This window comes from Xenopus tropicalis, chromosome 8 (assembly GCF_000004195.4).
Source record: "Xenopus tropicalis strain Nigerian chromosome 8, UCB_Xtro_10.0, whole genome shotgun sequence".
Classification (NCBI taxonomy): Eukaryota; Metazoa; Chordata; class Amphibia; order Anura; family Pipidae; genus Xenopus; species Xenopus tropicalis.
In genome coordinates this window covers 120,613,619-120,634,526 of record NC_030684.2, presented here as the reverse complement: position 1 = coordinate 120,634,526, position 20,908 = coordinate 120,613,619, and the positions used below count along the sequence as shown (strand labels likewise).

The following is a 20,908-nucleotide window of genomic DNA, read 5'->3' as shown; positions in this document are numbered from 1 at the left end:
ATAGCATTGCCATCTACATGGAAAGCAGTACATAGAAAAAACAAATGTATTAAAACAACATGGTATAAGTATTTCATTTATTACAACATAATTACAGGAAGTGGACAGGAAGAAACATTGGGACTGGAGCAATTGTGTAAAATGAAAAAAAATAAATAAATATGCCAATAAATCTGTTGCTTGAAATATTAAAGAGTAAGCTACCCCTTCATAAATTATATCTTACAGTGCTTTTTGCGAAAAGTGAGCAACATTGGTTTATTTTTTTTTAGACGTTCCTTTCCCCTTGACATTCATTTCAGGTTTTAAAAGGATGATGTAACATTTGGGTAGAAATATGAATCCCAACAACCCAGAGCTGGAAGAAAGAATAGCAAATATCTCTACTGCCACCATGTATTTGCCTTTGGAGCTTATATAGGCTGGGATAAAAGTGATCCACACACAGCAGAACACCAACATGCTAAAGGTGATGTGTGAGGCTTCATTAAATATGTCTGGTAACCCACGGGCAAGATAAGCAGTAATGAAGCTGACAGAGGCCAGCATTCCAATGTACCCTACTGCAATGTAGAATGCCACAGCAGAACCTTCATTACACTGCAAGGTCATCACAGATGACCTGGTATCATAGTCAGGGAATGGCGGGCAATGTAGAAACCACATAATGCAAATAATAACCTCTCCCAATGAAAAAACAAGTATAAAACACCTTGAAACACTTTTTCTGACCAAGATCTTTAACATGCTTCCTGGGGTTATAGCATGAAAGGCAATCAGTACAGTCATAGTTTTTACCAAAACTGAGGAGATACTAATTGTAAATATGACTGCAAAAGTAATTTGTCTTAGCAAACAGGTCACCTTCTTGGGTTTTCCTATAAAGAGTAAGGTGCAGAGAAAGGATAATATAATGGTCAACAGAAGACTGTAGCTAAGTTCTTGATTATTGGCTTTCACAATCTGACTTTGTCTGTTCCTGATAAAGATTCCAAGGACTATAGATGCAGTGATGGATAACAGAATTGCTAACATTGCTAAACTCAAACCCAGAGGTTCAGCATAAGACAGAAAGTCAATGGTTTTCTTGATGCACTTATTTTTTTTCTCGTTGGACCACTCATCTTCTTGACATCTTATGCAGTTTTCCATGTCTGAAGAGGAGATTGACAAATTATAACTACAAGACGTAACAAACACATTTTAGAATGTAAGAAGTACAAAACACTTATATATATTTTTTTTTTTTTTGGAGCCACCATTTTGTTACTGTGTGTGCTCCCTCAGAGATCACCTGACAAAAATAATGCAGCTCTAACTGTAACAGGAAGTAGTGTGGGTGATCATTTGCACTTCCCATGTATTTCTAATGCAAACCCTGCAAACATTTTTCTTTTTATTTCAAAAAGCTCTACAATATAGTTTTGGCATTATAACCTTATAAAATCACCTGATACATTGGCAATCTCTCCATCGGAACACTGTACGCATTCATAACAGCAGGCTGGGAGGCCTTTTATTCCAGCTTTTCTGTATCCCGGCTGGCAGGTCCCAATGCACACAGACTGTGGGATCTGTTATTAATATAAACAATGCCCTTCAGATGAATATGTTATTTAATTTCTCATAATATATTTCTAAGTGATATATTATATTCAATATATTGTTCTTCCTATTTTTTATGTTTGAAAAATTGCATCCCAAATGGCGTGTTCCTATTTTTTTGCCGCATTTTACAATTGAGAAAAAATGCCAAATACCTTTCCCTCTCCACTAATAGAAGTGTCCATATTCATGGATACAAAACAGTTCCGTCTTGGACTGATGTCAGAGCTATGAATCCCAAGAACAGGAAATACTCTTATATTGTATTGTGTAACTCCAATATACTAATTGTCTTGTTGACCTTAAGGGAAAGATGCAAACAGCTGATCAGGGCGCTTCTACCATGAGGTGAGTTGAGGAATTCACCTCTAGCAGCAGCACCCCCAAAGTTACCCAGGGCAGCAAAAATCTGCTTCTGGTAACTTTCCGGTTTTTAAAATGGAAATTCAGCTCTGCTAGTGCAGAGAGCGCAATTGTTCCCTTTACACTAGCGATAGGGCCCCCCTGAACCCCCTCCAGCTCTGTAAAGGTAAGTGCGGGGGGCGGCATTGGAGGAGCCACCTTGGGTGGCTCAGGGGCTAAAAACGCCCCGGCAGCTGATCATCTCAACACTTCCGCTACACAGTCAATGGCAGTCTAAAAAATGTAAACTTTGTGGTTACTCAGTAAAAACCAAAATGTGGGATATACAGTTAACGATCAAATAAAGCTGATCGGCTGCTGGGAGGGGGGAGTATCACTCCAACTTGCAGCTCAGCAGTAAAGTGTGACTGAAGTTTATCAGAGCACAGGTCACATGGCTGTGGCACCATGGGAAATGAAGAATATGGCTAGCCCCATGTGAAATTTCAAAATTAAATATAAAATAACTTGTGAGCTACCTATTAAAGAGGTTTTCTGAGGTTATTTATTTAAAATTCCCTCTAATAAACCTAGATTACAGTGTCACATGGCTATTGCACCATATTATGATAGGAGGATGGTAACCTACATCATTCAGTGGAGTCCCCCAGATGATATCTGGCTTGTTGATAAGGAGCTGCTCCCCAGGAGGGGCTGAGGAATTGAAGGTTCCAACCTTTCTAATGGCTGTTGTTTCATTTGGGTAAGAAATCCAGTTTTCAATTTCAAGGTTTCCCTGAACCTCTCCGTGTTCATTAAAAAATATTTCATCACCTGAAGATGTCTGGAAATGGATGCTCTTTAAATGGTTATTTAACTGGAAAAGAAACATAAAAGTATTCACAGTGGTTTCAAGTAAGTAAAACACATGTGACCTTATACATGGACAACTTCCATTCATTTGCCTTTGTATGTAATATCCTGTCACCTGTATTCCTTTACATGTTAGGTACTTCCATGTGTCATAGAAAAACCAGCACTTAAGCTAGGCAGGCTTAACCCGCTGACCACCAGAAGATATTCCTTTTTGTAGACTACAGTTTTAGGTTAGTCGTTCAACTGAAGACAGACTGATGAGAGGCAGAGGCACTGATATAGCCTGTTCATATGCCATATACTTTTACAATGCCTGTCAGAAACTTCCTGGTCTAGAACCAGGGATCTGAGGTGTACTGGCCACTGCTTCTCTAGGTTGAGTCACAGGAAGCAGTGTGGTTCATGTCTGGCAATTTACACCAATGATTTTTGTCCTCTCCGCCTCTGTATTTCCTGGTTGACACCACCTGGGATCAAGCTGCAGGCAATAGCCCAATTTAGGATCTATTTAGGTCTGCTTGCTCCCTCCGGTGCTGGGTTATTAGCCATTTCTGCTAAAACCAAGCCATCTGTGTCCCTGTCCTATATGTCAGTTTCTGCCCTTGTCCCCTTGTTCTAACTCCTTGGTTTTGACCTTGACTTGGAGTTTGTGTTGCCTGCCCTGACCCTGTGTTTGTTTTTGGACTTGCTTGATTGCAGCCTGCCTAGACCTTGAGTCTGAATCTGTTTTCTGCCAGTTCCTTTACATTTCTGCAGTCTCTGTGGTTCCACTTTTCATTATTAAACGAAAACAAATTATTTTGTTTAGAAGCAGTTTGTGTCAAGCCATAGAATGTTTGCTAATTATACAGCATATTGGCTCGCCACAACCAGTTTAAAAAACATTCTGCAGAGAGCACAATAGCACCTCTATACTAGTGATGTGGCCCCCTTGACCTCTCTGAGGGAGTGGGGTGGCGCCATCTCCTAGGTCACCAAGGGGCAGTAGGTGCCAAAACTCCCCTTGTAGAAAATTATGATTTTGTGACACATTCCAAATTCATTTTTTGGAACTATTGATGTTCTAAAAGTGTTCACCTATCATTCATGTATATATTTGTGTGTACTATTGCACTGTTGTTTTGGCATATTATACAAATTGCCCAGACTGCAGTATTTAACATAAGGTATAGCTAAACAACCGCAAAAAATCCTCTGCACTCACCCATTATCAATATGTAGAAATAGGACACTAGGGCATTTCCGTGCATTCAGCTACTAAGAAATGCCTTCCCTCCCCTCCCCAAAAAGAGGGATTGTTTGTCCGTACATTGCAATATACTTCAAGCTGGCCAACTACGTCAAAGTCATCCCTTCTGGCCAGTCCTACACTGACTGACCTATATAAGTAATTTAAGATTAGTACTGAGCAAAGGGACTAAGTTTTACCTGCAACATGCTTGCTTATAAGGTTAAAACTCCCATATGGTTGCCCTTTTATTGGCTCCATTGGGATCACCTGACTGTAGCTGGGAATAGTGGGGGCTACAACATGGAGCTGGCCACTGCTCCTGTATAAACAATAACACAAGAAAAAGGGAAAGTTGTGCTCAACCACTAAATTGTAAACCATTAGGCCATGATGCCTTTGTTAAGCGCTTTAAGACTACCATTGTAGAAGGGATGAGAATATACTGCTATGGACTATGTCCTGCAATGGAAAATCACACTATGGGGCACATTTACTAACCCACGAACGGGCCGAATGCGTCCGATTGCGTTTTTTTCGTAATGATCGGTATTTTGCGATTTTTTCGGAAAATTGTCACGACTTTTTCGTTGCCATTCCGAAAGTTGCTCAAAATCTGGCGATTTTTTCGTAGCGTTAAAACTTGCGCGAAAAGTTGCGCCTTTTTCGTAGCCATTCCGAAAGTTGCACAAAATGTTGCGATTTTTTCGTAGCGTTAAAACTTGCGCGAAAAGTTGCGCCTTTTAAGTTTTAACGCTACGAAAAAAATCGCCAGATTTTGCGCAACTTTCGGAATGGCTACGAAAAAGTCGCGTTTTTTAGCACAAATCGTATTGGTACCGAAAAAGTCGCGACAATTTCTGAAAAGTCGTAAAGGCGCCGAAAAAATCGCAAAAATACGAAAAAGTTGCAAAATGTTCGTTTTCCAATCGGAATTTTTCCAATTCGGATTCGTGGGTTAGTAAATGTGCCCCTAAGTATGATAAATTATGAATTTTCCCTGGACATCCTCCATATCAGCATGATCAGGGACATAGCAAGGCAATGCCCAGTTGGGAGGGAGAGTAGGTTCTGACAGACTGGATAATACTGCAATAACTTTGCTGAACTTCACAACTGTAACCTATTTACTGTAGTGCTAAAAACTCCAGGTACAGAACCTAATAATGTAATGGAGACTTCTCAGGAGGATCAGCCGATCTCAAATCCAACCTAGAAAGGAAGAGAGAACAAACAGTGATACTAAGGGAAGGAGATCCTGCTAGGACCCAGACCTACACAAGAAAATGAGTGTGACCCCAACCTGACCAACTCACTTCACTAGATAAGAGGTGGACAGTGCCTGACACACCTCAAGAATTCAACAAAAACTATTTATAGGCATACCAATGGACAGCTGTAAAATTCACACCTCCTAGGAGTGAAATACCTGTTCGACCATAGCAGAGAGCCAGGTCTCTATACACATCTGTATCTAAAAAATAATGCAACATAAAAACCACAAGGTAGAAAAAATTGCATCATGGAAAAAGTACTATAGGCAGGAGCTCTACGTGCCCTGTCAGACATTCATGAGCCCTGTATGGTTATGCTGACCTCTTGATCCCTTAAAGCACACTATCCTATAACGATCTCTAAAAAGTTGCTATCATTCCAAAGGTAACTTACTAGAATGATGTTACCCTATAAGAGTAACCTATTTCCAGGAATCCCACTTATAAGGGTACTGCAATGACAAAACAGTTCCTAATTTTGGTCTATGCTGACACATTATGGAAACCATCTATGAGGATAAGTGCCATAAAATGAGACAAGCAGGGCAACCCATGCCTCATTACTGCCTTGTTCTTTGAGCAAGCACCAAGAAGCCGACCTAAGTGCCCATGCCACTACATGGTTAGCACCTGGGAACAGGAAGGCATAATCCCTGCCAACATAGGCCCTGGGCAGGAACAAAGGAATACCTTTTCAACTATGAGTCAATGTCACACCTGCTAGACCTAACCAATGTGTAAGCCCTGTATCCTGACCAAATCCAATGGAAGCCAAAAACACCCTGTCCCAAGCTTCCCAGCTGAAGACACCCTGTCTTACAAGAAAGAAAACTTTAGGGCAAGTAATTAAATGTTGCACAGGCAATAACATGACCCACTTAACTGGCCCCTAGGCAGGGAGATATTAAAACTACCTCTAAGGGTTATGATGGCACAGTCCATAACCTAAAAAGCATATGTCACCCCCAAGCAGTGCAGATGTGACCCCCAGACACATCCCTTACAGATACCCTCAGGAACACAAGGTCATAGTCAAACCCTGCAACCAGAACAGCAGTGTAAGAACCTCAAAGAGCAAACACTGATGTCATCCTGGGGGAAACTAGGTATAGAATGGCAGCTGCCCCAAACATGTACTCATAGCATGTAACTGAAAACCAGGAGAAACAAACCTTTAATATGATATTCTCAAGCCTTGTAGCATATAAAAACATGCCAACTTAATACAGCTCTAAGGAACCCATAATCTAAAAGCACAAATCCTACAACCTTAACAGCTCTAACCACACAGCCAATTAAATGCAAGGGTTACACCCCCTGAACCCAGTACAGCAAACATTCAGTTAGCTAAAGCTTTATGTACGCTTACTGCCCATATTGTTACCAGACACTGGTTGCAAAAGAAACAAATAATATCCAGTACCCAGATATTGGAAGCATGCTTAATACAGGATTCCAAAATCACCACAGAACATAGTGAAACAAATAAAATCCACTGGTGATATTGTATAGAGAAACATACAGCATAAATATTGTGACATTTAACAATGACAGTAGCACATACATTGCCTGAATGATAAATGGCAATAAGGAGAACTACTTCTAACAAGCAAAGCAGAATCAGTATTACAGAACATGACCTTCCAAGCCCCTGGGGCTATACTCTAGAACAGTGCTGTCCAACTTCTGCTGTGCCGAGGGCCTGAATTTCTCGCGCATACATGGTGGAGGGCCGCTAATGGAAGCCAGTTTTGGCCACTCCCCTTTTTTTGAACCACGCCCACTTCAAACCACACCCATTTCATCACAATGGTGGTAGTGCAGCAAAAACCCAAATGCTTGGTCCTCACTGCGGGGATATCAACAGTTATTCAAATATGAAAGAATTATATTATGTCATATTAAGACACACCCATCCATATGCCCCCTCCTCCCCTATGGATAGCACAGCAACCCCCAGCATATAATTACACACCTTAGGGACCATTTAATGGCTGTTTCCAACTACTAACAAACTTCCAGAACAAACCCCTGCCAGGTTCACCTCTCACAGGCAGCATAGGGTAGGCAGAGTATGGCACACACAGGCAGCACTCTGCCTCCCTTATGCTGTCTGTGTCTGCCTGCCCTATACTGCCTATGTGCCATACTATGCCTACCCTATGCTGCCTGTGTGTTCCATACCCTCCCTCCCTATACTGCCTATGTGCCATACTTTGCCTACCCTATGCTGTCTGTGTGTTCCATACCCTCCCTCCCTATACTGCCTATGTGCCATACTTTGCCTACCCTATGCTGCCTGTGTGCTCCATACCCTCCCTCCCTATACTGCCTATGTGCCATACTATGCCTACCCTATGCTGCCTGTGTGTTCCATACCCTCCCTCCCTATACTGCCTATGTGCCATACTTTGCCTACCCTATGCTGTCTGTGTGTGCCATACACACAGGCAGCATAGTCCAGGCACTACATACAATGTCTGAGGTGTGAACAGGGGAACAATGTGGATGATTACAGCCTGAGCCTGAGGTGTGAACACTGCAAGGGGTTAACAATGCAGAAACTAAAAGGTGTGAAAAACACAGGGGATTACATGTTTAAACAATACAGGGGGATTACAGCCTGAATCTGAGGTGTGAGCAATGCAGGGGGGCAGTTAATCTCAGTACTGATACTATTTAAATCTTACACAAAGGTAAGCCATCAAAGCAGCCAGACAGGTGGGGGGCCACACAGAGTGGGGTTGCGGGCCGCCAGTTGGACAGCACTGCTCTAGAAGCTCAAGTTTGTAATGAGAGTCACCACACATCTGGCTAATTACATAATTACATTCAGAGATTTTTACCTTGCACAAGTTAAGTTGAAGTTCTGATTCCAAGGGTTGCTTCTCATGAGGCTCACCATAAAGCACCTTGTGTAGGGCGTGTGCCAGGGCATACACGGCAATGTACATATTGTAAGTGATATGCAAGTTGATGACAGCATAAAATGACATACCAAAGAAACTCAGGGTATCATTCATTGTACAGGCTGGAATGTATATCCCAGAGGAATTGTCTCCATATTTTAAACAACAAAATAGTGCCAACCACAAAAGGGCTGTAATTTCATCATTTGGGAATTTGGTAGGATGAGCCGTGTAGAAAAATTCTTTGAAGCCGGGAATGGCTCCTTGGTTACCTGAGATGATCAGTGACCCATTGAGTGAAGAATACGCAAAGCTAATCATGTTTTCCAGAGATGATGAAAATAATAAATGTTTTTTGAGTGTAGTCGTCATCTCTATAGTTAGCACAATGTGGAGCAGCATATGGGAGTTGCTGCTGATAATAATCACATTTGCTGATGAACGCCTAATTTTGTCTATAGTAATGGATATTGTTAATAAATTTTCAGTAGTGTACAAAGCCATAAATTCCACACAACCCCCACTTGTTGTAATTTCAGAACTTATTTTATTGGCAGCTCTCTGGTGACTTTCATCATCTGAGTATATAATTCCCACCCACGTCCAACCAAACAGTTTGAGTATTTGATTGATGGTTACAAAATGATACTTTTCATTGATGATAGTCCTGTAGAATGTTGGGTATTGCTGCCTGTCATCCAGAGCAGGATCCTGAGCCCCATAACTGACCTGTAGAGAATGAGATATTCTGAGACCTAGCTAGGAATTTACTGAATAAATCACCCTGCACAAGTGAAAAAATAAGTAAATAAACAGACCAGGGGAACATTATTGTTAATTACATATATTCTAAAAACTGTTGTGTGCTAGGTATGAAGGGTCCCTTAGTGTTCATCTAGCAAGCGCTTGGACCCCAGGGAAAGCAGCACTCTGCTCCTCTCGCTGGATTACAAATCTGGTGGGATGTGCAGAGCACAATGATTGAATGGTTTTCAAAATAAGACTGTACACTATAATTGCATGATAGCAAAGTACATACAAAAAGAATATCCTAAAATAAAAAATTAAACTGAAACTAAAATCAGTAAAAACACACTATTTAGGCTTTCAAAAATAAAAAATAAAAAAATAAAAAACTGTTGGTGAACTTTGTATAAAATACTTGCTAAAAAAATGCTTTAGTTCCTAGTTGCATGAATGGATGTGGGAAGAGTTCTGAAACTGCTGGGGTACAGATGTTAGAACAGCATTGTACAGATGGTATTGAAGTCCCCCGCCTCTGTTTAGGGATGGTTTCTCCACTTTAACATGAATAGCTTCTTTTACACCTCTTTCAAACCAGCGGTCTTCTTTGTCCAAAATTTGGACATTGCTATTTTCAAAGGAGTGTCCCTTGTCTTTTAGGTGTAGAAATACAGCAGAGGTGAGGACTTCCCATACCAGTCAGTTGAACTGAAGAAGCTGCTCGGATGAGTAGTGAAACGTCTTCAATGATTACTTAACAAGTCCAGTTGCTTTAAATTTATTTATACTAGATATACCATGACCTGGATGAATGACAATCTTCATAGACATATTTCAGAACAGTAGTTTTCCGAAAGTAATGGTTACGTGCGTAAAATCGTGCGCTAGTATACCAAGCGGCAAAATATATTGCGTGCAGTGGGAAATAACGCACACGGCAGGAATTAACGCAAGAAAAACGAGTTAAATAACGCAAAGAACATTGCGTCTTAATTATGACACATGTCCTTTTAGTGAATTGAGCGTCAAGTCGCAAAATATAAGTGATACAATTTTTACCGCATGCTATAAATAGCGCTCGTTTTATTGACCTTTAGTGAATCGGCCCCTTATTATGGGTAGTGCTAACACAACATGTTTCGGGTCAATACCCTTTATCAAGTGTACAAAGACCATAACCATGTGTTCTCATTTAAAGCCAAACTGACCTATGCCCACCAAGCACACAGCATTTCAGGAAACTCCTTAAAGTGGTAGTACAATAGTTAAACATAAGTGATAGGTCATTATTTTTACAAGGTATATTATACAATGAACCATCACTTATGTTTAACTATTGTATTGACCCGAAACATGTTGTGTTACCACTACCCATAATAAATGTTTTGCAGCAAACCTGCTGAAGCTTTTTTCCTACTTTTTGGATTTCCACGCACTATTTAGGCTTGTATACAAATACATTTAATTAGTTAATTATTAATGCCTGCCTGGGAGCATATTTATTATAGTGTGTAAGCCAACATCACCAGTGATGCTGCCCATAGCAACCAATCAGCAATTCGATTTGTACGGCCACCGACAAGTTAGAAAATAAAAGCAAAGATCTGATTGGTTGCTGTGGGCAGCATCACCGACGATATTGAATAATTAAATCTTACCTGAGGGAACCTGTAAATTGTTGTCATGTCCGATACTACATGGGTCAGTGTGGGAAGTAAATGACCCACAAAAGCAGCAAGTGTTCCCTTGTCATTGCAGGAATAGTTGGGTACAGATGCCGCCCTCCCAGTCAATATGCTCAGAGTGTTGGCTGCTGCCCGACTTTCACTGGTGCAGGCATCATAGATACGGTAGCCAAGGGTTAGGTTGGGTAAGATATTAGCATTCTGATTGATCTCCTCAATGGCAAAAATAGCTGCTAGATAATGTTGATAATAACTAATGGATGGACTGGAAAAACAAAAACAAAAGTTATTCTCTAAACAAAGCAACCCATTGCAATAAAAGATAGACACACGTGTAGATTAGTTATCTTAGAAAAAGGACAAGGATAGGTGCCGGTGGTTAGAACCCAACAAACTAAAGGTACTTTGAGTAGTATTTCTACAAGGGAGTATTATATAAGCTCTATTTGGGTTATATGGGCACATATGCCGGCCATGTCATCCCTTGCAATTTCAAAGACAGCAGCCCACAAGGTTATACTTAACAGACTGGCTGTTGTTTTTAGACTTCAGGTCCCCTATTTGTAAACCAAAATTGTGTCAGCTCACATTTAACCTTAGCGCAGAGCACAACAAAAAATGTTCAACTTCCGTGTTTGTGTGACGAAACGTCATGTGATTTTAAGGATTTGGATTCGGTTCAACCAGGACCATGGAGTAGCCCGAATCCTGCTGAAAAGGGCTGAATCTTGGCTGAATTCTGAACTGCATCCCTAATAGCTACCCTGATCATTATCACAGTCCTGTGGTTAGGAATTTTTAGTGAAGTGGAATTTTTCAGAACTCTAAAACCACAATCAACAGGTAATGAGCATAATACAAAAAAGTAGTAGGAATCAAAAATGTAGTAGGTGGGTTGCTGTAAATTATAGGAGGAAATACATTGTTCTGAAACAGACAAGAGGCCCCTGCAGTTTAAGAATATTTAAAAATATATAGATAATCTATCATCTGGAAAGCTTGGAATCTGGATAGAAGGGGTCTGTACTGTTGATCATCTTGACTAATAGCTATTAAAAAACATATTTAGAAGCCCTTATAGGATGGTTTTGCTAATAACATTGATTAATGCTAGTTTCATTCACAGCAAGCATAAGGGTTATTTTGCACAGAAAAAATTTCTTTAGGAAAGGACATTTCCATATTTTAAAGCTTTCTGGATAATAGATCCCATACCTATTCCCATACCAATCCACTTGGAATTCTTAGTAAACTAATGTTTGAATTTAAAGGAGAAGGAATAGAGCCATCTCGGGATTGGATAGACTGGGGGAAGTTCAAACTTCATTGGCAGCTATACCAGGGGGCTGATTTACTTACCCACGAACGGGTCGAATGGAGTCTGATTGCGTTTTTTCGTAATGATCGGTATTTTGCGATTTTTTCGTATGTTTTGCGATTTTTTCGGATTCTTTACGAATTTTTAGTAACCAATACGATTTTTGCGTAAAAACGCGAGTTTTTGTATCCATTACGAAAGTTGCGTAAAAAGTTGCGCATTTTTCGTAGCGTTAAAACTTACGCGAAAAGTTGTGCCTTTTTCGTAGCGTTAAACAATCGCAAAACATACGAAAAAGTCGCAAAATCGAAACTTTTCCAATTCGGGTCGGATTCGTGGGTTAGTAAATCAGCCCCCAGGACTTGATGAAAAAATGAACAATACAGAGAGCTGCACAGGTCCAGGGTAAAGCAGCTCACTGAAAGCAAAGGGGGTCTGGGTAATCAAGGTGAGTGCAGAATGGCCAGGCCCCCCTTGACAAGCAAAACCCACTGGGGCCGGAAAAGCTGCCCCCCCCCACCGAGTAGCAACGTGTGAAATAGATAGATTTGTAAGTAAATATGAAAGAGATAGATATGTAAGTAAATATGAAATAGATAGATATGTAAGTAAATATAAAAGAGATAGATATGTAAGTAAATATGAAATAGATAGATATGTAAGTAAATATGAAAGAGATAGATATGTAAGTAAATATGAAATAGATAGATATGTAAGTAAATATGAAATAGATAGATATGTAAGTAAATATGAAACAGATAGATATGTAAGTAAATATGAAAGAGATAGATATGTAAGTAATTATGAAAGAGATAGATATGTAAGTAAATATGAAATAGATAGATATGTAAGTAAATATGAAATAGATAGATATGTAAGTAAATATGAAAGAGTAAAGCTGGCCACAATACAGGGGAAAAAAGGTTTTACATTAACAACTTATATACAGAATAACACTGTAAATAAGAAAAAACGCATTCGTTTTGACGCCAGATGTGTGACGTTTTGGGGGGAAAGCAGGATTTACTTTCATTAATGCAGTTACTTTGTAGATTTTGGTTAATCAAATAGATTTAAGCAAAAAGGGAAAGGAAGAGAAAAGTTTTCCATTCAGTAAATTACCAAATTTGCACTTCCTCGCCTGGGCGTAGTGGGAAGTTTCGCTAGCGATGAGCTTCTTCGCTAGTGAAAAGTCGCTAGCACCTTTAAAATAAAAGACAATTCGCTCTTTAGTAAATGTGCCCCATAGATGTGCCCTCAAAAAGGGAAAGGCTGGGTGCAAATAAGGCATGTGTTGGAGCAAACCTGGCCCTGACTTGGGAGTATGGAAAAATGGCTAAAACATGATCATTTTTCATTTGGGAGAGATGGGAGGCATGAGTGCACCTACCTCCTTGGGCCACTAAATGTTAGAAAACTAATTTAGTTATAAAAGCAGTGAGAATCAGGTTTGCTAGTACAGAAGATTAATAAGAATATGACTTACTTATAGCATGTGGGTGGGTAAGGTTTCTTGGTGAATTTGTTTTTCTTTAAAAACTTTGTTGACTTAAATAAAGAAAGAACTATTCCCAAGATTATATCCCCATCCTGTTGGACTCCACTCGGACTCTGATCTTCCAGAACACAAGCAGAAGCCCCCGCACTCCCTGGCAGCGTCAGCAATAAAGCCACTATCACAAGCAGCACGGGAACCAGACAATATAATCCATTAAAGATTTTCAAAGATAAATTTTTTAGGATAAATGAGTTCCACTTCATTGATAAGATGGACTGGAACAGGTCAGTGCTTTTGAAATTAAAAAAAACAAAGGTTAATAGCCTGTAAAATATCTTGGTGTAGGGAACTGTGATGAAAACATTGATGATACTAAAGTAGGAACATCATATTTACATGCATTTAAAACTCTGTGCTCATCCACATGTTAGCCATTTTGACATTTGAGAAGGGCTAACCAAATTATATTAGTATGGCCCTCGCTTTGTTGATTGATTTTTCAAAATATGCTATCAGCGCTACAAATTGCCATCATATGTATTTGTATATGATGGGTATAGTGGGATTTTGAGTGGGTGAAAGCTAGAGTTCACCAGTTTATAAATATGCTTCTTAAAAACCCATAGGAATGAATAGAACGTGGGTGAGCTTTTATGTGGTAAGCGCTAAACTCACATTTTCATATATCTGCCCCTTAGTGTTTGTGTACTGGGGGAATGTGACAAAGGTTGTCAAAGTAAAAAAAAATATAAACAATGTTAACAATTGTTTTTGTGAAAACTATTTCCCCCCTTTATTGATTTTTAATATTGTTATGAACTTAAAAAAGTTTAGCAGCTCATTGGCTAGTGATCAGTTCCATGGATTCTGAGCTAATCAAGAGGCAAAAATCCCATGGTTTATAAAGACTTTTACATGGGAACATTATGAAGGAGCATAGGAATTACCAATGGGAGAGCATAGAGATATTGCTTAACAGCACAGAAAAACAAATAACTGCTGTTATAGCCAAGCAGGTAGCTCTGCCCTCGAGGGTATTAGCAACTAAATCATGAGAACAGAATCCATCCAAGTCAGGGGGGCTGTACGGGGGAATCTGCATACACAGATTTTAGTTCTCTCTCATTATGTAATAAAATGGTTAATGAAAAAATCTTATTTTATTGCAAAAAATAAATAAATAGTACATAAAAAAAAAATAACCACCTCTGCGGGTCTTACGAAGAGTTCAAAATGACAATGTTATATTACAACTATGCTGTGATAATTATTAGACTGAAAACAGATATATTTATTGCGATCTTTGTTTGTTTTTCAATCTATGATTTTATTATATTCTCCATACAGGATATGCCTGCCTAAATAGACCTGTGTGTAAATGCTGCATGCAATAAGAGATCTTTTGTCTTGCAATGTGAGATATGCCTGGGTCTAACCATCTATATAAAAGTATACTGTATTTGTGGGTATATATCTGCGTACGTAGAATATCTTTTTTGAACAGCAACATTTCAAAGGACCGTGGGCCCTCAGCAGATTACTGTATGTTGGGTACAATATAAGGCACAGAAGTCTGCACTTCAGGCTAATGCCACACTGGGCTTATTCTCAGGCTACGGATAAACACAGGGCGAGGGTTAGCTACTCTCACATCAGCCCTCAGCGTCTGTATCCATAGCCACTGCAATGGCCGGGGTGCAGAAACAGCACAGAGTGGAGGTGTAAATGGCTTGTATTAAGTTATATATTGTATTGTAAATAATATATCGGTGGTGGGTCTGAAATGTTGTTGTATTATTTAACATTTACTGTGTTTTTATTCTTTCCTAAGAAATGCATGTTAATGCTGGGATTTCCTGAACATTCTAACCACTCTCCAACCTACTCTGAAAAACAGCAGGTGAAGGTGTGTGGCATCACAGATGCAGCCTTTCCCATTTATACTGAATGACAAATAAATGATATATATAAATGATAAAATCAGCACTGTGTGGCTGCCTGGCAGGGAGGAGAGGCTGGTGGCTCATTCAAACATAATACAAGCTGTAGCATAGAGGCCATTGTAATTATCAATAAAATAATGTTTATTTTGTCATATATTAGGAGCAGCACTAGACTAAATATAAATGTTTATTTTTATCGATTATTTGAATAATTACATAAATTTAAGAGATCATCTAAAATGTAATGATCAAGACTGCAGCAGCAGCAGCTTTGAAATGAAACACAATGGATTTTTCAGATGATATTAAGGGGATATCTTCACTGAATTAAAAAACTTTTTTTTATGCTATGCGCCAGTGAATTGATAAGAACTAAATCCCAACAAAACTACACTTCTACATACAGGGGGACAATCTGATGCCCTAGGTTTATGAGAAAAAGTTAAATTAAAGCTAAATAATGATAAAAGGGGATACTAATACAGTGACACCCTCCCTTTAAATGTACAACAGGAATTGAATTACAAGACGTAGGGAATAGAAGCTTTGAAGTAAATAAGTGACCCAGCACAGAGTACTCACCAGATTACGGCACAGTTCCTCCCCGGCATGTATCTGGTTACAGGGGCCAGTGCTTCTTTATATCCTAATGTTCCTCTACCTGCTACATCATCTTCAGATGCTAGTTCCAAAGATACTATGCGACCTATAAATATTGTATATATATTTTTTGTAGTAATACTAAAGAAAACATGGCCTGCCACAAGGGAAGCAAATCACTATAATTTTCTTGTGAGGAAAAAATGGCCTGTGGCATTTTGGTCTAAAGGAGCAGAAATAAACTTTTTTTTCTTCTTTTAGTTACTAAACCAAACACTCTCTAGTGTAATGTTTAGACTTCTGTTATCTGAAAGGATGACAGTGAGGGATGCAATATTATAGGGGGTTTCATGGGTTTAAGTCTTTATGGTGCAGCAACATTGCACCGGGACCTCCTTTCCTCCAAAATGTTGGGCACCCCCAAGTGACTTTAATTGCCTACCTTTTACCCCGGGCTGGTGCCCCTGCTTGGAGATAACATCACCAGCCCGGGGTAGCTGCAGCGCTTCCTCCTTCTGTGATCGCTCGCGCACATGTGCAGTAGAGGGAATAGTGGAACTTTAATAGAGAAGTCGGCTTTTCACTCTACTGCGCCTGTCTTTAGTCGTTCTAAAACGAAGCCGGAAGGAGGAAGCGCTACAGGTACCCCGGGCTGGTGCTGTTCTCTCTGAGCAGGGGCACCAGCCCGGGGTACAAGGTAAGCGATTAAAGTCACTTGGGGGTGCCTAACATTTTGGCACCCCCAAGTGACTTTGCCTTTCCTTGCCCTTTAACATCAGACTGTACTGTTAAAGAGCCAAAAGGAAAACCAGGCCCAGGCAGTGTTCCTGTTCTATGTATGTATTGTGTTATCAATCTCCCCTAAACGGCATGAACCCTCACTTCTGCATAGCAATGGTGGCTTAACAACCAAGGGGACAGGGGGTGTGCTGCCCCACTGGCCAACAGGGGACACCTTAGCAAGTTCAAGTACAAGTTTTGCCCCAGGGTCCATGGGGCTATAGTTATGCCGATACATAGCAATATGAACTAGAAAGGGAAGTTTGACAACAAACTTCCTGTTGGTTTGAAAAACATGAAGTCACTGAATGAAACTGATTGGCTGTTGTTGGCTCAACCCACCTTTTCTATCCTTGGACCACAGTTACAGTATATAGTAAAAACCACTGTGCAAAGTTTGGGGACCCTGGTTTTTTATAGTGTCTGACTGGCAGCAATTTAAATGAGTGACACCTAATTGGCGGTTGGTGGCTCCACCCACTTTTTCTAACCTGGAACTGCAGTTACCCAGTGACTAACTCTGCAAAGTTTAGGGACCCTAGGATTAATAGTTAAGGAACAGCAGCAGTTTAAATGTTAAACCAATAGAAGTCAATAGGTGAATTGTGATTGGTGGTTGGTGGGTGTGCCCCCTTTTCCTAACCTTGAGTCGAAGTCACCCAATGACAAACTGCAAAGTTTTGGCACCCTGGCATAAAAAGTGTGAGAATGACAGCATTTAAAATGTAAACCAATGAAATTAAATCAATGAAATCTGATTAATGGCCCCACCCACCTTTTCTTACCTTGAATACATAGTCACCCAGTGACTGACTGTGCAAAGTTTGGGAAACATGACAAAAATAGTGTGAGAAAGGCAACAGTATAAAAATAAACCAAGGATAGACAGAATTGAGGCACACAATCCTGAGGTACAAAAAGCCCTACCAGAAGGACATTCTAGTGGAACTTTAGAAACAGGCTAGGGACAATGGAGCCACCAATTGCTTGGAGGAAATAATAGGTCAGGGAGGGACAGTGGAAGTCAAAGATCTAGATATACAGTAGCAACTACTTTGGCATTTTTAGACCCGGGTCATTAGGCAACAATTCAATTAAACCTGGAAAATGCCTATCTAGCTTGCTAGGGATTCAATCTTTTCACTGAAGAAATATATTGCAAATCCTTATGAATCTTACTCTTATGAAAATTCTTATGAATCTTATTTCAAAACCAGAAGAAGAGAAAAAGGAATTTTAGACTTGTGGAATTCACATTTCTCCAGCTTTGCGTAGAAATCATTCTCTCTAAGATGCTATAAAACAATCTTGACTTGAAGAATATGTTCGGATAGGGAGGTAGAAAACATTAAGATATCGTCAAGGTATACTACTAAGCAGAACCTTAACATGTCACGGAAAATATAATTTATGAAATCTTGGAAGACCGAAAGGGCATAACAAGGCTCTCATAGTGGCCATCACTAGTAATGAATGCAGTCTTTCACTTGCAGAAGTGGATTAAATCGCGAAGATCTAACTTAGAAAAAATCTTGGCTTCTTTTTACCTGTCAAAAAGCTCCAGAATTAGGGGAAGAGGGTGACGATTCTTAACAGTAATCTTATTCAGCCCACAATAGTCAATACAGTGCCCGAGTCCACCATCCTTCTTTTAGACGAAGAAGAAACCGGCACCTGCTGGAGAACTGGATTTCTTAATATAGCCTATGGAAAGATTCTCCTGAATATATTTTTTCATGGCTTAGGTCTCTGGGATGGACAAAGTTCTACCCCTAGGAGGAATAGTACCAGAAATAAGATTGATTGAGAAACAAATCTAGTAATGAGACAGGCATAGGCTTAATTAGAGTTGGAATACAAGTAGAGTGACAAAAAGAGCTCCAGGCAGTGAGCTGACCAATGACCCAATCAATAGTTGGGTTATATTGCCTTAGCCATGGGACACCAAGAATGACTGGAATGGTGGGACACTTAATGATCATTAAGGACATCTCTTCTGAGTGTACCCACCCAACTTTCAGCAGCAACAGCACAGTTGCAGAGGTTAAGAGTCCAGGAGAAAAAGGTCTACCATCTGCAGCTTGAGCAGAAAGTGGTATGTTGAGAGAGGTAGAGGAAAACCCACACACCCCAGAATCTGAAAATGCTTGACAGGTAAAGGACTTGGAGGGACAGGATAAGGAAGCTGGGACAAAAATTCTTGAAGATTGTTTTTCTGGAGGTGTAATTATTCTACCTAGGGAAGACTCCCTACTTGAACCTAGATGGAAGTGTTTTCCTGACGTTTAGGCCTCACAGGGCAGGACTTGAGAAGGTGACTTCTCTGCCCACGGTATAAGCAAAGAACAAAGGCCCTCCTGCAAGTACTCTCCTCTGGGGATAAACAAGTGGCCCCCAGCTGCATGGGCTCATCAGTCTGAGTATATGGAATCGAGGGGGGCTCAGACACGACAGCAGAAGAAACTACAACTTTGCGGGTGCAGGAATTCTGAGATTGGCTCTTCTTTAATCTGGTGTCAATGTAAATGACCAAAGATACAAATTCTTCAAGCAGGGATGGCAGATCTTTAGCCATCTCGTCCCAACTCGGCCTTAATTTTGTTATTAAGACTTTGCCAGAACACCTCATTATTCCAGGTGACCTCAGCTGCCAAAGTGTGTAAATCTATAGCTTATTCTGCAGCAAATAAGGAACCTTGAGAAATGTTCATGTGATGAACAAAAGCATTGATCTTATGACACATGCATCCAGGGCCAGACTGTGGGGTGCAGGGCCCACTGGATTTTTTGCCTCAGGGGCCCCTGCACTCCCCAATCGCCCCCACTGCCTTCACCCCCCCCCCCCGCAGAGGCCCCCAACAACCTCCGACCCCCTCCCCCAAACGTTCCTAAAAGAAACAAATCCATAAGTTTTGAGCTATATTGAAAGGGGTATAGATTTGTGGGAGGTATGGGTCATTCTTCCCCTATACAAACCACTGGCAAGGCCCCATCTAGAATATGCCATGCAGTTTTGGTCTTTAGTGCACTACAGGAATTGAATTAGAGAATCCAAAAAAAAGCACAACTAAACTGTTATGGATGTTTATGGAAAGTCTTTTTTATGAAGAAAGATGGGCTGAAGCTGTTTATGCTGGAGAAGGGGCGTTTAAGGGGAATATGATAACTATGTATAAATATTTAAGGAGACAATACAATAAGCTATCTGATGCTTTATTTACCACTAGGTCCTTCCAACTGACACAATTGATTCATTCAAATTATAAAAAAAGGAGGTCCATCTTAATATTCCTAAAGGTTTTTTTTTACAGAGCTGTGCTGAATGTAGAAAAAGCTTTTTTGATAACTCAAGGCTTCTTAAGGTGGCCATACACGAGCAGATCCGCTCGCTTGGCGATGTCGCCAAGCGAGCGGATCTTCCCCCGATATCCCCACCTAGGGGTGGGCGGCAATGGGGCAGTCGGATCGGGGACCTCATCAACAAGCCGATGCTGTCCCCGATCCGACGGGATTTTCTAACCTGCCCGATCGAGATCTGGCCAATTTCAGGCCAGATATCGGTCTGCCAGGCCGCTCTGCTCTCCCCATACACGGGCCGATTAGCTGCCGAATCGGTCCAAGGGACCGATATCGACAGCTATAGTCGGCCCGTGTATGGGGACCTTTAAACACCAGGCCATGCACAAAGAAGAATGGGCCTTTATGTGCACTAGACTCTTACCATGCAACAGAGGTGACACTGGACAAAAAAAAAACATTGTTATGTGGTCAGTTTGGCAAGAGCTTTATGAATAACTCATGTTTGGTCAGACATCAGATAACCTTATCAATGTCCCGTATGTATAACACCTTCAGTCAGTATCACAGAAAGATCAAGTGTCTGTTTACCATTTCCCTTTAATCACTATACCTAACGCCTCTACATTTTCCTAATGCTCTTCCAACTATATATGATTGGGTTAAACAATGGGGTGATCACAGTGTAGAGCAAAGATAGAATCTTATTGGCATTTAATGTTTTTCCAGTGGAAGGAATCACATAAAGGGTAATTAATGATTCAAAATAAGTTCCCACAACAGCCAAATGAGAGCTACAGGTGGAAAAA

At 40.3% G+C, this 20,908-nt stretch overlaps 1 protein-coding gene across 1 annotated transcript; it reads right to left on the bottom strand.

Annotated features, from left to right (window-relative positions):
- Positions 1–258: 258 nt before the first annotated feature.
- LOC116406799 (vomeronasal type-2 receptor 26-like) lies at positions 259–19,377 on the bottom strand. Its single transcript, XM_031891713.1, has 8 exons — positions 19,170–19,377; positions 16,005–16,128; positions 10,637–10,928; positions 8,172–8,963; positions 5,481–5,525; positions 2,597–2,824; positions 1,451–1,574; positions 259–1,154 (listed from the first exon to the last, which is right to left on the bottom strand). Exons 1-8 carry the CDS (start codon positions 19,375–19,377, stop codon positions 259–261), a joined length of 2,709 nt encoding a protein of 902 aa, XP_031747573.1.
- Between the last annotated feature and the right edge of the window lie 1,531 nt (positions 19,378–20,908).